Source organism: Balearica regulorum, chromosome 9 (assembly GCF_011004875.1).
Source record: "Balearica regulorum gibbericeps isolate bBalReg1 chromosome 9, bBalReg1.pri, whole genome shotgun sequence".
In the NCBI taxonomy this organism is placed as follows: domain Eukaryota; kingdom Metazoa; phylum Chordata; class Aves; order Gruiformes; family Gruidae; genus Balearica; species Balearica regulorum.
In genome coordinates this window covers 24,593,475-24,609,520 of record NC_046192.1, presented here as the reverse complement: position 1 = coordinate 24,609,520, position 16,046 = coordinate 24,593,475, and the positions used below count along the sequence as shown (strand labels likewise).

General features: G+C 37.0%; 1 protein-coding gene across 3 annotated transcripts in view; it reads left to right on the top strand.

The window, feature by feature from the left end:
- Window positions 1–15,239, top strand: part of LOC104643073 (neuroserpin) — a 50,565-nt gene extending 35,326 nt beyond the window's left edge. For all 3 annotated transcript variants that reach the window (XM_075761614.1, XM_075761612.1, XM_075761613.1), the window contains 4 exons: window positions 5,086–5,183; window positions 11,244–11,330; window positions 12,590–12,679; window positions 14,466–15,239. In XM_075761614.1, the coding sequence (XP_075617729.1) occupies window positions 5,086–5,183; window positions 11,244–11,330; window positions 12,590–12,679; window positions 14,466–14,542 (352 nt within the window). In that variant the 3' untranslated portion in view covers window positions 14,543–15,239. The remainder of the gene's footprint in view (window positions 1–5,085; window positions 5,184–11,243; window positions 11,331–12,589; window positions 12,680–14,465) is intronic.
- Window positions 15,240–16,046: the final 807 nt, after the last annotated feature.

Sequence of the window (16,046 nt, the reverse complement as noted above, 5' to 3'; positions counted from 1 at the left end):
TTGTACATTTAAAATATCCTAAAAAAGCCTTAGACTGATTGAAATAAGTGGGGTTTTTTAACTGAAGGTTGTTCTCTCTCAACCCCCATTTCCCCCTAAAAAAACCAACCCTAAAAAAAAAAAAAAAAACCCAGACATTCTCTCTTTTTTTTTTTTAACATGCTCTCTTGAGTCCCCTTTTCATGAGGAATAGGCCAGTGCTGATTGTTCTTGAGATACAGTCATGGAAGAGGCATAAAACTGTCCCACTGAAATACACAGCCAACTTCTGCAGCCCTGGATGGAAGGACCTTGCCAGAGAAAGAACCATAACCTCCCTTGCTTCACCTGCTCAGAGCAGCTGTGTGGGGTTTTTTGTTTGGTTTTGCTGTTAGTGGGATTTTTTTTTGTTGTTGTTGCTTACTTGTTCATTTATAGGCTATTAAATCATGCAGGTTAGTTCTAGCACCTCAGGATGATGTAGCTGAAATTCCAACTGAAATGTTGGAATTGATATCAGCTGGCAGCTTTGTGTTGTAGGCTGCTTGCTAGGTTAAAATAGTGATTCAGATCCGGGGGGCCTTTCCTCCAACCAAGAATACTGTTGATTTCAAGCAGTGGAGCCATTCCTTTGTTTGCTTTTTGTTCTGCAGAATGCAATGCATTCAACCCAATCTGAAAATGTGGAATTTCTTGCTTTTGCTCATTCAGAACTCTTAGTAATTTTTGCAATTATAGCCTTTGGAATGAGTCACACTAGACTCTAGTTAACTTCTGTTGTATAACTAGAAAGTGTACCCTAATCCTCCGTGATTCTGTGGAAGCTGAGTGCCTAAGGACTTCACAAAAAAAATCAGCATTTCAGAAGGGTTGCACAGTACCATACAAGATGAAGCCATCTTTTCTTCTCTTTTGAAAGTCTGTAAAATAGCAGAAAGATGGCCTGATATGCTATGTTAAAGTTAGTGCTCTATGCAAAACCTAAAGGTTCAGATACATTTATGTCATCAACAGTCTCCTTAGTTATGTGTCATTTTAATCTAATGCTTGTGTAAGTGTTAAATTTCATGAAAATACCATCATTCTCTGCTAAACTCCCAGAAAACTGTTAGTTTCTCAGTCTAATTCTACTTCCGAAGCGTCTCATTCTGTTCTTCATTTCATGTGGGAGAGATCCAAAGATGATGGAAATAAAGGGAAGTCTTTTTGTTGAGCTATTTGGTCTACATTTTACATGTAGGAAGTGGAGAGACTTTACAAATGAACATTGTAAAAAATAATTATAGAGCTAACTCCCGTCTTCACTTCTCCTTGACTTTGGCTAACAGCTGATAGGCAGAGTCCCTATCCCTTATTAATATCATTCAGCTCAGTGCTTTCTAAGGAGGTCTGTAGAAGCTTATATCCATGAACACGTGTGGTGGTGAACCTTCTAGAATTGCTTAAGCACAGAAGCTCTCCTCTTGATTCAAAATACCTTATCTTTTCTTCAGTGTCTTGAGGTTTCTCAGACTTCCCTTTGTGGTTTTTAATGCTCCCGGTTGCAACTATTCCATGACTTCTGATACTGAACCATTGAAATCGATTTTCAATAGTATTTTTAGCATCAGAAGCACCTAAAAGATTGTGGGGGAAAAAATATGACCATCTGGTTTATTATATGAGACAAACACTGCAAATAACCATGTGTCATGACTAGTGTCGTGTAGCTCGGCATTTCTAAAGTCTGGAGGTACAGTAAATGCCTGGCCTGGGAAATGAGATTGAATGTCTCTTCTGTGTTCTAGACTGTCAGCTTTGATTTTGAATACCTTCATTGCTGTCTATAAGGAACACAAAGACATCCAAATATGACTGGAGGATAACTCCTACCATATGTTTATGTAGGTTTGCATAGCCTGAAGTTATATTTCAAATTGTAAAGCAGGCCTGTTATTTTTCAAAAGAGGCTAATTTTGATATCAGCTAAAATATTTGAAATATCATTAATAATAGCTTATCTGTAACTCTTGCTGTTCTTCAGAGCATGTGAGAAAGGAAGGGAGGTGCTATTGTGAATAGCAGTTCAGAGTGGGTTTTTACCAGATGACAAAACTGAAAGGGGAGAAGGGAAATAATTAGTTTTATTTTCATAAAGGGATAGAATGGTATTTATACAGCTGATGTGATATTTTTGGTCTACTTTGTCATAAAAAGCAGAAACTCACTCGTATAGATAATGTCGAGACCTTCACTCATCCACCTGTTCAGCATTTGCCTTTCCAGAGGTTTCAGTCAGGGGATAGTCTCTCTCTAGTGATTAAGTGACTGCTACTATTGTTCATGTAGGTATTCTTTAGCAAAATAACCAATCAACTTGTTTGCGTTTTCTTTTTTCAGATGCATATTCAGCTGGGGCTTTACTGTTTTGATTGGGCTTGTTTGGTTTCAAAAACATCTCCCAAACCTCTTTTGTGATTAGTATGCAAAAGCATCTTTTGTGATGCTCACTTTCTGGATCACAATTCATCACTTAGCAGATAAGTGTGTTTTCTGTCCAGTGGTCAAGAGACTTAAACCCAACTAATTCCTATTTATATCTTCTAGTGATTCTCTGCAGTTGGAAAAAATGCTTTTTTTGCAGTTATTTCTATCTGTGAACTCAAATTTTGCTTTTCATGCAGACTTTTCTTGTTAGTGTCCTATCCTGATATTCTTTACTAGTTTGACATTGCTACTTAATAGCTAAATTATCTTGAAAGCTTGATACATTCTAATACTAATTGTGGTGAAATAAAAGCCAAAACACGATTCTGAAATTTTTACAAAATGGATTTTAACATTAATTTGCCTTTTCTGCATGTTGGTAAGGTAGGTTGGACATGTTGTTCAAAAAATAGTTTTAATATAGAAAGAAATATTTCTGGATTTCTTCAGTGTGCACAGACACGACCTCTACTGTTTAACTCCATTTAACTCTGGCATCAGGAATCAAGTCTTAATTAATCTTTCCTAGGTTTTTACTGAAGTCTCTAAAATGGTCTGGACTTACATTACAAGTGTGTAGTGAGAGTAAAACTAGTCTCTTTTTTGGAGCCTGTAAGCCAGTGGGAAATTTGAATGAATGAGCAACTTGCAGATTTGTCACATAGATTAAAGCTAAAATTGTGCAGAAGTTCTTGTGAGCTCCCTGCCTGTAGTTTTTGACCAGCGTCAGTGTCCACAGCTTTCGAAGAGGAACGTGAGTGATGATTCCTCTTAGAAGAAAGCTAACAGGACACAGCTCCATTTCCTGCAATCTGACTGGCTGTTTTCAGGTCATTTCTTCTGTCTACCTGCATCTCATTCATTAAGATAATGTCATCTTTTTTCTTTTTTTTATAATGCTGCCACACTGACTGATGCAGAATATGCCAGAATGCCATAAGCTTCCTCTAGTACACAAATCTTTGTTGATCTCTTCTGATTCTTTCGAGAAGTGCCAAAACAACAATATCAGAAGAATCAGTTCTTGTGTTTTAATTCCAGGCGTATCCTGGAATTCATCTGGGCTTGTGGTGCCACCAGTGATTTATCGATCCTGAACTACCTCCAGATCCTACTTAAACTTGCATAAAATTCTTCTTTGGGTAATGACTTATATCTATTCCATCATAGATTTTTGGCTTCTAATGGTGTCTCTACATTCATTATGAATGTAGATTGTGTATTGGATTTTTCTCATTCTGTGTAAATGTGAGGAAGATCCACTTGACTCTTATCCAGTTGTCTTTTGGTATCCAGAATATTCTCTTTCAAGCTGCAAAGGCTTGTATGTGCCAAGGTATTGTACATCTGAGCTCTTCATCAGCTGTTCTCTGCTCAGCGTTCTGGCCTGTACTTTCTGCTGAAAAGAACATGTTCCTCCAGGTAGCTGAGGAAGTTTAGTCCTGAAAAAGATCATCACAAGAAATTGCGCAGAAGCACGTTTTATTTTATTTGGTTCTGGTACCAGTAAGACCCTTTACCTAAGGACTGCAGTGTAATTGCAGAGTTGTTTCTGACTGAATGGCTTGCTGGAGAAACTGTAACATCACCATATGGACTATATATTTTGTGTTGTAGAGTTATAACCAGTCACTGTCAGCATAATTTAAATCGCTAATAATTTGTTTGGTCGTTCTACAGAAAACCCGTAACTCAACCATAACAAACATTTATAATTAGTCTCTTGTGTTTGTAGAATTCTGGTATTTTCTGATTGGGACTGCCATTCTTCTTATTATTCTGTGATATTTCTTTGTTTCTCCAGCTGTCCAGTCTGGTTTTGGCCATACATAAAGGACTTGAGTCATTTTTTGTCTTACTGACACCAGGCATAACATTTAAAATGTTTGAAAAGAAGTCTTTGTAAATGGAACAAGCTTTTACCCAAAATCTTGCCCTCAGGATTAATCTCAGTTTGTCGTTCCAGCATAGTGACATAGTCCAGAACATGGCTTTACAAGCTAACCCTGAAATCCTGCCAGGTTGTACTCACATGTGCATTTGCGCTAACAACTATTTGTTTTCCCTGTTCTTTACTCACAATCAAAACCCAATTAAAATTTTGCCGCCAGAGTAATTAGAAGCTGAGTCAGAAGTGCTTTATATTCATGTTCATAACTGCTGGTCTTTGCTTCCACTGTCTAAATAAAACTGGAGTATCTTCCTTACTTTCTTACTCCTTCTTGGCCAACAGCTGTCTATAAAGTTTGTGCTGTCCTTTACCTTATTTGATATTCTAGTCTAGTATGTGTACAATTAAATTCAGGTTTTTATAGTAAATTTTTTTTATAAAAAGCAAGCATTTACGTTAGCTACTGCATCATTTTGCACTGAGGTTTTATGGTCAGGGACTGTACGTTCATTCCATTAGCATATTTTTGATCGCTTCTGCATTAGAAAAAGAAATCTACCTGTGAAAGTAAACCAATTTGCAAGCATTTTTGTAGAAGGTGTCGCTATGCTATACTGCCAGTGCCAAATCTACTGTACGTTATTTACCTCAGTGTTTTGATTGTCATTACCTAGAAATTTTAACTTTCTAATAACAGTAAGTACTTCTTACATTCTGGGCTTTTTGTAATTTTCTATTACATTCTCCAGGTTCACAGTAGAACAGGAAGTTGATCTGAAAGATGTCTGGAGAGGTCTCGGAATTACAGAACTGTTCAGTAGTAGTGCTGACCTTACTGCGATGTCTGGTAAGAGGTTCTTGTGTTGTCTCTCAAGGTGTATGAGGAAGTACTAATATTACCTAAAGATAACCAACAAGCTCTTCAAAGTGGTTTTACGGAGGGGAAAACACAAACCTGCTAGCAATTTTTCTGATCCTTTGAGATTTTTGTATAATTTAAGAGTGTTCTCGCTGTAGAAGTAGTTGGGGCAGTTGGTACAGCGTATGTGTGAGAGATGGCAGATTTTTGACCTGAGAAAGTTCACTCCGAATATTTCAGAATTGGATTTCATTAGAACTGTAGAGAAAGCGTAACACTATGCAAGAGGCAGATCCACGTTGGAGCAATATATGGCTTCAGTGCCTTGATGGCAAATAGCCCCTTGTGCGAAATGCATTTGCTCATAGCATTAAGAGCATTAAGCTGTTGTACAATTAGTCATCTCCCCAAATACCTGCTGTATAGAAGCAGCTCAGGAAAGAAAGACTTCTGAGATAAAAGCAATTTAGTCACATATGCTGCTTGCCTATTTCAATATGTTGTCACACTTTATTTTCAGAAGTTGAAATATCCAATACATTTAGAAATTCAGGTGGAAACGAGATATTTGTGCTTTTATTACCTCCTAAAAGGTATTGAATTGGCACAAAAGATAGTTGAGTCGTCTTTGCCTGGGAAGTTGTTTTCATTTTTTGCATAACAAAACTAGCCATGAAAGCAGTGTGTTCAGCATGGTCTGTCTAGACCTGAATTTTGGCAAACCCAGTTGTTCTCTATCTAGAAGCATGTGCCAGTGTGAGATTTCTGTCATTGTTCTTGTAATTTATGCTTCCATACTGCTCTCTGTATGTGTTTCTGCTCTGTGGGTTACTGTCTAATCAGCCAGATAGATCCTTAGCTGATGGGAAATACCTGTTCTTAATTGTCTGTCTCTGGAAGCAGTCACACCTGTGTGGCTTCTTCAAAAATAGTGGTAATAAATGTGAACCTTCCTCTAAAATTTCAGCAGAAATGCTCGCAATTTTCATATCCTTTTCACTTTTGTTAAGTTTGAAATATTGTTTATACTATATCATGTAGCTTATTCCACTGTTTTGCTGCTTTCACTCTTCCAGTGAAATTGTGGGGAAAGCTGGAGTTATCTAATGTGAAAAGAATTCGAATAAATGAAAAACTCTTCTTAAAAAAATAATTTTTCTGAAGAAAACCACCTTCAATTTCTCTGCCACCCTAAAGGAAAATAATCTTTCCAATAATTTCTGATCTTGAGGAAGTACTTGAGGAAAAGTACAAAGGAGAATGGAAAATGCACAGGGGAGACTGAACTGTGCAGGCAGTGCTTGTCTCTTATTTCATTTCATGTAAAATTCACCTATATATCAGGGACTAATTCTGAGGTTGAGAGGTTAGCAGAAAGGTTGGAACTTGCTTGTGTTTTAATCCATGTGACTAATGACTTGTTTAAAGTTTTATATTGTTGACAATTGTACTTTATGAAATAAAAATACCATGTTTTGCATGACTGAATTAACTCCTGCCATTTAAAGATAAACTTGTTTATGAAGTAATGTAGAGCAGTCTGTAGAGAGAATTCATGAGTCTTACTGTAACATTCTTACTTTTCACTGAAAAGAACATGTGCACATGTGCCACCAGGTGATGAAAATGTCATTCGTAAATTAAGAATAGGAAAACGTTTTTTAAGTAATATCTTTAATGAAAACCCTGCTGTTGATGGTACGGCGATTAAAATTTAAGTAATTAAAATACAGAATACGTTTCCTATTTATAATTTTCACAATGTAAAATGAGGAGGGAGGAAGAAGGGGAAAAAAATCATGTAGAAAAATGTTGAAAGCTTGCTTTTGCAAATACCTGAATAGTATGTCAGGTAACAGGGAAGTTGAAGGCAGAAGTCTACATGTGTCAGCCCTCTGGAAAATTTGGCACTTCATGAAACCTTAAATGCAGATATTTGAATAGAATGTTTGTCTGGACACTTTTAATTTAGGGAGATACAAATCATAAAAGAAAATCTAAGGAGATTTTTCAGAAATTCTGTTGCGTTTAAAAATACTCCTCTTCCCCCTCTCCTGTTGCTCTTGCCTTTGGATTATTGTCAAGGGAAGCCTTCTGCAATTTCAACAACAGCCCTAATCCTGTAATCAGATCCAGGCACAGATTGTTGAGTTCAGTGAAATTCTATGTGGGCTTAGTGGATATAAATCAAATTGCAGGATTACAGACTTATTTTTCAATATTTAGAATCTTTTGCTTTTTGCACTCAATCTGAAAAATGGAAATAGACAAGTCAGCTTTACCTTCCAGGATGTCTGGATTGTGAGCAACCAAAGAGCAAATATTAATCTGGATGCACATTTTAAATGTTATTTTCTTGCAGAAATTAAGTTCTTTGTCAATTAACACAGGTGAGTAGGAGGACATTCCCATTTGGCTGTCTAGTTGCATGTATTCTGACTCCCAGAAAAAGACTTTGACAGGTTTTATTTGCATCTCTGATTCCATCAGGTGTTCAAAACAATCTTGAAACAACTACTGGTATTTGGGATTTTATAACTTACCCATCACGTAAACTTGATACTTGAGTATTTTGATACCGCTTAGGACTTACCCTTGAACTAATTTCAATACTAAAGTTCTCCTTCCCTTTCAAATGATTATAATACTTCTTACTGTTGTATAATGCCTGAAATGGCAACTGCTTTTTAACCTCAAGGTGACCTGCATTTCAGTAAGCAGTAAAGTAATCTTAATCACTTACTTTCACAATATGAACTAGCTAGAAGAGCACCAGTCCAGTAAATAGTTCTTCAAAGTCTTGACTGCGGTAGGTATAGTTTCTCGGGGACAACCTAAGCTAGAAAAGCCAATAAACCTGCATGCTTTTTTTAAAATGAGACTTGCAGAGCAACCAGTTGGCAGCTATGAGTAGGAGTTTGCAAGCATATGGAGTGTAATGACAAATGAAATGTGATGCTAACAGAGTCGTGTACATTAGAAGTAAGCCTCAGATTACTCCCACACATTAATGGATATCTAGGCTAGGGTCCTGCAGAAAGCTTCAACTTTGATACCAAATCTCCATGGGACTTTTCTGAGATGCTAAGAATCAAATCATGCTGGTTGCTATGAAAATCCAGATTCAAAGAAATTACTGGAGAAAAATGACATGATAGTAGATACTCAGGTAAACCTCACCTTATCCACAGTGAAAGCCATAAAGGAAAGATGTATAATAATAAGATGTGTATGATATTGAAGTATTGCAGTCAGTGATTTGACAATCATAAAACAGAGCAGAGAGGAGAATGCCTGAACACTCAATGACAACATTATGCTTCCATATGAAAATAGATTCAATCAATTCCAGGAGAGATGAATGAGAGGGATGTGATAGTAGCAATATAAAAAAGGAGTAGACAAAGTAAATTGGGATATGGAATTGCTCTTTTCACCATCCGAGGACAAAGATATTCAATGAAGTGAAAGGCAACAAATTGAAACCAAAATAGAAAGTACATCTCTCATGGAAAACTTAACCACAGAGATCTTTGCTGGGTATTCCTTGAGGTCATGAGATTGGTAGGATTAAAAAAAAAATAAAATTATTCAGAGCAATCAAAACTCTCTCTGCTACATTGAATAAAGGCATGCTATATATTCTGTGGATTAGAAACTTTGGCGTATAAGGCACGTGCTCAGTGAGAGGATCTTTTGTAAGTTGCGCTGTAGTTTTCATCTGTAAGGCTTTTTAGCAACAATAATACTGGAGCAGCACGCTAGACTAATTGGACCTACTGATCTCATCTGCAGTGGCACTTCTTGTATTCCTGTCAAGTTAAAATCTTGCTGGATTTTTTTAATACTCAGATCCTGAATACATTTACAGGTAGGCCTACTTTTATACCTGATGGTAAAGGTTAGCAATGTTTATGCTGTCAGAATCAGGGTCTTATAGGCTCATCAGATGGAGACCAATCTTCTGAGGTGCCAAGTGTTCTGACCAGAAGTATACTTCGATGTGCCATAAGCACCAACACAATATGCAAAATAAAGCATTTAGGATGAAAATATGGAATATTGCAGGTCACAGGAACATGCTTAAGTGCTATAATAAAAAAAAAAAAAATGGTTGAAATACGTGATTAGGCAAAGTGGATGGTTCTTTGTTATTAAACCTAAAAATTTATTTGGGTTTCAGATAAGGAACCCCAAACCAGCCTTTTTCTATAACGGCTGCTAAGTCATTGTTTTCTTTTGGTATGTGCCTCATAGCTCAAATGCTCAAGAGAGCTTTGAAATGGTCTCAAGCCAGAACAGCAAAATACAGCTGCCTGGAAGGTAGAATTTGCAGAACTGACCGATAAACTTACCAAGAATTCTGTTAACTGACCTGTTTACAAAGGCATGCACACACATAATGTAACATGCACAACAGGATTTCCTGGTGTGCCGATCTGTCACCCTTTGTGCCTTGGGTATCTATCCATTATCACCTATGTAAATGTGCTTCCACATCCAGTGTGTGTTCTAAAACTTTTTTGGAAGTTTAGGTCTTAATGGGTCCATAATGGAATGGCAGCTTTAGGGGATAACTGTTTAACACTTGATTATGGTATTTAGTTAGCTTGTGATTTATTTTTTGCAGGTAATGCTTGAGGCTTAATGATGATGTTAGTGTTGGAATGCAACTCTGTTGTGTTTTCAGGTGGCCTTTCTGTTAACAGCTAGGGAGACAAAAACTGTGAGATCTGTACTCAGTGTTGAAGATCAGTAGATGCTGCGTGTCCTGTGTTTTAAAGTCACATGGTGGAAATTTTATCTGAACTTTCAAGATAGCATTACTGGAGGCTTGGAATTGAAGCCTAGAACCAGTGCAATAGGTAGCAATCTAGTATATGTTTTACTATACATAATCTCAAAGTGAATGATTTGGGGCTTTTGTTGGTGAGATTTAAATTAAGCAGCTGAACTAGGAGGCTTACTTCAGTTCTGAGTGTATGTAGCAGTAACGAGATCTGCTGGGGAGACATTTTTAATTGCTGTCTCTTGTGGTTTTGCCTTGCATTAGTATTAGAATGAGCGGCTGTCATTGTGAGAGCCAAAATAAATGGGTACCAATTAGATAAATAGTCTCAAACTTTCCCTCCTTAGTCAGCCTTCAGCTAGAGTTTTGGTGTTGAGCATTTTGTGAAGGATCAGAAATGCAAAATGGTGTAGCTGTCTGACTGGGGAGGTTAGATTAGATTTTCATGGCTGTGTATCTCCCTGTTGAGAAAACTTTTATTCCTTTCTTAACTGCCAGTTGTGCTCTGACATTATTGCAGATTTTATGCAGGTACAATAAATGTATATCTAATCCTTGTTATGTCTTTCTGATGAAACTCAGTCAAGCAGATTAAATGATGTTATGTGTCTTGGTTCCTGCAAGGTGCCAAGTATCCCAATAGGTCTGATCATTTAGCTCCTGAAGAAAAGTGATGAAACATCCACTGACTTAAGCAGGAGCAGGCTTGGACCGAAATTAAAATACTGACAAAGAGGGATGGAAAACAAACAAGACTGAAAAACCTAATTCCATAGTGGTTTTTGCCATAAATGTTTATCTTCAGCTTCTTTTATATCTAATGACAAGAAGAAAGAAAATACCTACTTTTCCTGGAGGAAGCCTATATCGCACCTAATGCAGAAATAAAATTCTTTATATATAAGTATTTGCCATAAGTAATGTCATAATCCTTTCTCCCAATGGTTGCATTTAAAATCTTGTGTTCAAGGATTGTCTTTTATTCTCTGGTATACTGGTGCTATAGCCAGTGCCAAGCTATTTTAATATCCATAGCGTAGAACACCACTACAAATTTAAGGGACGTAAATGGTGCTATTAAAGGTATTGGCAGAAGGTATTTTAATGCAACTCCTATGCACAAAGCTCTTGTCCTTCCCTACTTGGTATAGAAAGTGGGTAATAGTGTTGGGGGTTTTGGCAGTGTTTAGTTTGGGTTTTTTTAAATACTTCAATCTTACTGTTGAGCCAATTGAAGTATGTTTCCTTTTCCTCTCCAGATAACAAAGAACTTTACCTTTCAAAGGCATTTCACAAGGCATTTCTAGAAGTTAACGAGGAAGGATCAGAAGCTGCTGCTGCCTCAGGTACCTGACTGAAAAGCAGAACTAAATCAAATGTCTGGTTATTCTGTGTTAATTAATTTTTTTAAAACTGACTTGCTGTACAGCCGGGAAAGCTAAATAACATGTAGCATGAAGACACAGCATAGCAAGCATAGCGTGTTTTAGAAGAGGATTCTGGAAATGAAAAGTGTTAATTTTTTTTTTAACATGGTGTGTTTCACAAAGAATTTTAAGCATTCTGTGGAAAACCTCTTCCTTCTTTGGCTTCTGATTGTCAAGAGGGTACAGACTGCAATTTACATTTTCTTTATGGAACTTAAGCATTCGTAATTTTTGATCTGCTAATTGCGATGGTCAGAGGCATTTGATACAGAATGGTTAGGAGGAGTTGAAAGTTGTTGCAATTGCATTTTAATAAGCTTGTCTACAGAGATGCAAGATGGGAACTGCTAAATGCAAAACCATAGCTGGCCCCTGTTAATGCTAGGAAGCCAGGTGGTTGATTTTCTTGATTATCACATGCTTTTCCTGAAACTAAGTTAAATTAGTTGCCAGTATGTATTATTAGGTGATTCTAATTGCCTCTACTTGTACCAAGGCAAGGAAGAATGACTTCCCTGGTCATGAATATCAGTAATTGGGTTGAATTGTAACATTAATATGAACAGTAATTTCTGGCATGTATGAGTCTTTATTAACAGTGCAGTGAAAAGATAAAGTAAATGAAACACTGGGAAATAAGAATGATATCCTGGAGAAATCCATGCATGTCCAAGTAAAAATAACAAAGGGACGAATTCTGCCTGATTCCCTGTTAATTTTACTTTCAACTTCTGCATTAATTAAGGACTTAAGCTAAAAGCTAGAAGATCAGTCCATTTAGTAGTTGCATATTCCATAGTTAAGTGTTACCTTTTGCTATCAACTGCAGGATTGGAGCTGTTTAAAACAGGTCAATAGTGCTGCCTAACGTAATGCATTTTCTTTCTACAATTGAGCAGGAGTCCTAACTCCTCTTAAGGTTCTGGATCTTAAAATTTATAAGCTGCTCCCTTAGCCTGGGAAATTGTGCCACTCTCCATTGTTAATCATTCTTAAAGCATAAATAGGCATGCAATTACTCTGTCATTTTCAGTTAGATTTTTCATGCTATTTCTTGGTGGTGCTTAGAGCTGAGAGTGTGGGACTTCATTCTGCTCATGAACTTCAAGTATTTCTCATGAAGAGCAGGAGAATGTGCAGTGATATTTAACAAGTTGCCTCTGTTCTATTTCCTTTAGGAATGATTGCCATTAGCAGAATGGCAGTGCTGTATCCTCAAGTTATAGTTGATCATCCCTTTTTCTTTTTGGTCAGAAACAGAAGAACAGGTGAGAATATTGCAGACTCTTGTCAACATTTTTCACAGTACATCATCAAGTATACAAAAGAAAATTGCATATTTTGATCAATGAACTGACCTTGTACTATGAATTTTCCTTAAAATACCTAATAGTGAAAGACTGACCTTTTCTATGTCCCCTTAATGTTTCTCCAGGTAAGACACCAAAATCTGACATAATCCTGAAAAATATTCACAATTGCATGATTAAAAACCCCAGGGAAGAAAAAAAATCACCGTTTTTCTTCAGAGAACACAATGTTACTGCCCTGAATATCCATAATCATTGTATTCTATAAAAGCTTGGCTGTATTAAGACCAGTGAGATATGTTCCCAGTACCAAATGATTTGCATAATGGACAGATATTACAGCTATGAATAATTCTGTTGTGCATTTGAAGTGCTCTGTGGTAGGCAGAGGATGAGAACAGCACTCACTAGCAAAATGGGCAATGATTAATTCCTTAGTTTTGTATTTGTAATTTGTCTTAATGATGTGGATGTGACTGAGTGACAAAATGGACTATCGTATGGGTCTGCATGTTGTGGTATCCTACATGTTCTCAAGCAAACTCTGGTAGGTTCAGTTTGACAGGTTGTTTTTTCTTTTTCCTGTATTTGAGGTCCCCATCATAGGTATCAATGTTTATTAAACCATTTAGATTGCAGTAATACTTGCAGTCTAGCTAGGTAGGGTCACTTGTGTGCAAGGCATGATACCAACTATTAGGGTGTTTGGGTCTTTTTTGACCAAAACTAAGTTGAGTATCCTTGCTGTTGTAGATACTCTCCTCCAGGCACATTTTTGCCTAATTATGTATCTGCCCTTTTCCCTACTCGATATACAAAAATCTCCCTATAAAGAAATCAGAACAGAGTAGAGCTCAGTAGCCTTCGGGCAGTTCTTAATGTTGCACAGGCATTGTTGTTGCATGTAGAAAGAGGAATTGCCAACAACTATAGCTAAAGCCTCAAAGCTCATTACTAAGCTAGAAATCTAAGGCTAGAAACCTTTTGAAAAAAATCTGTGATTATTCTCAAGAATACCCTAAGTGCTCATGATTGATTACTGTGTTTAAACAGGTTAGATAGAAATGTATAAAATAGGAAAGACGTAAATGGTGACTAAATAGCGTAGGGGAGCAAGTATTCATATAGAGAATTCCTTATTGTGGTTGCACGCTCTAAGGTGGAGTAAACCTGTGAATACAAAGTATCTATCTATTAATAATCATTAACTGATCAGTGTGGTGGTTTCTGGGGTTCACTTTTAATTCTGTGAGGAAGGTTGTCCAGCAGCCTAGGTATGTGAGGGTCAGAAGGGATCATGAAGGTTACTCTGAGGTGTTCACACTTCATTTAAGGTTAGCTGCCACCTTTAGAGCCCCCCAACCTAGAAACCAGTACTGTGTCATAACCACGTGACATCAGTGGCAGTACTTCATGGGCCTTCATCAGAACCATTGACATGAAAGTGCACCTTTGTGTTGATTTTTGGTGGGTTTTCAATGAAGCCTTTAGAATAAGCAGAGAAATGCAGGGTATTTGTTCTTGTCTGTATTGTATCAGTTCTGAATACAAAGAGGTCCTCTTCTCTAGTGCTGGTGATCCATTGTCTTTCATGGCTGCCAAGTTCTCTGAGACATACATTCCTATGAAAATTGTGCACCACATGCTCTAGAACTTACTATTATCAGTATTCATCATCTTATAACCTCAACTTTTCCTTTTGGTTCTGACACCCTCCCTTCCTCCCTTCCCACTTTTTCCACAGGTACTGTGTTATTCATGGGAAGGGTAATGCACCCTGAAGCAATGAATACAAGTGGGCATGACTTTGAAGAGCTTTAACTGCCACCAGCTACCAAAAAGAGAAGATAAGCACATAAAGTTTGAAGTTAATATATTTAAGGTTTGCTGTGTTTTCCCCCAACGTATTGTTTAAAATGCTTTCAGATCTAACTGTGTGCAAGTCAGTTTCCAGACAAAAACTTACAGTATTAAAGTAATGGTTCTGTTTCTGTCATTGTGATTGCCGTGTCCTTAAAATAAAGTTGTGTACATGTCAACAACTGTTTCTTGTTCTAGTGAATTGTAAAGCAAAAAACTGCAAATCCATTATTTGTAATTTTTTTACAGTCCAAAGACTGACTTGATCAATGAGACAGGAGTGGAATGTGTGCAGCTCAGAATAATGCAAATGGCAAACCTTGATGATAATTTATAGAGTTGAACTACATCTGGAAAATGTGATCTCTTCCTGTTCCTGTAAAAGCAGTAAACAGACTGCGTTACACTGTCTCATCAAAGTTAATTGAACAAATTAAGCCTAGTTGATTTTATTCTATGTGATAACTGTGGTAGACTTTGTGTGAACTCTCCCACGTGTGATTCTAAAATGTTGCTTTTATGAATGCTCCTGCATGTGACTCTGCAATTCATCTTCCGTAACTGTTGATGCCAATAAAATTTGATCGCATGAATATTTGAGCCTAGTCAGTGTAGAATAGCTATGTATGTGACTGAAGTAAAATAGTTGAATATTTTATGTCATTTGTGTGGACATATTTTTCTCCCCCGAAGCAGAAGTTCTACTTTAACCTAAACTTTGCAGTATCTCATTTCAGGGATCTAGAATGATTTTTCTCAAAGTGAAAAAAGAAAAAAAAAACAAACCCTTAATTTTAAGAGTCTAAAAATGTTCTATTCATAAATAAATGTCTAAAGGAACAACATAATCCTTTTCATTCCCTGTCTTTTTATTGAGCATAAACTGACAGAGAGGAGAATGACACATACCACAAGTAAATATTAGCAGGGGAATTAGTTGCTGTTTCCATTTGCAAGAGGAGGAGAAGTACCAGTTGTCACCAGAGAGGCATATAATTATTTCCTCCCTTATTGTGCAAAATATGAAAAGAACAGAAGTTATTAAAAAGGTGAGAGAGAATAGGAGAAAAGAAGGGAGGGGCTCCTTTGAAACAGATCATAAATACAAACTTTTGGATAATAAGTGGGTTTCTTCTCAGTCAATAGGAGTTTTGTCTTTTGAATTCTACAAGAACAAATGTATATTAGCTGAACTTTAGTTACAGGCTTCTCTGGCATCCATTCACTTCAAAACAGCATAGATATTGCTCACAAAGTTATTCATGCAAGGAGAACTTCCAAAATTTGACACATTGTTCACTTTTTTATACTGCTGGTGCAAATCATGCAGGTCAAACTGTGAAGTGATGGATGTTCTCCATGGAGGCTGGTTATGCTCCCTTGGAGAAAGGGCATTTGAATATATTTCTAGCCCTGCCTCCTTGAATTGTTCTGTTGCACAGAAGACAAATGGAGCTCCTCGGTG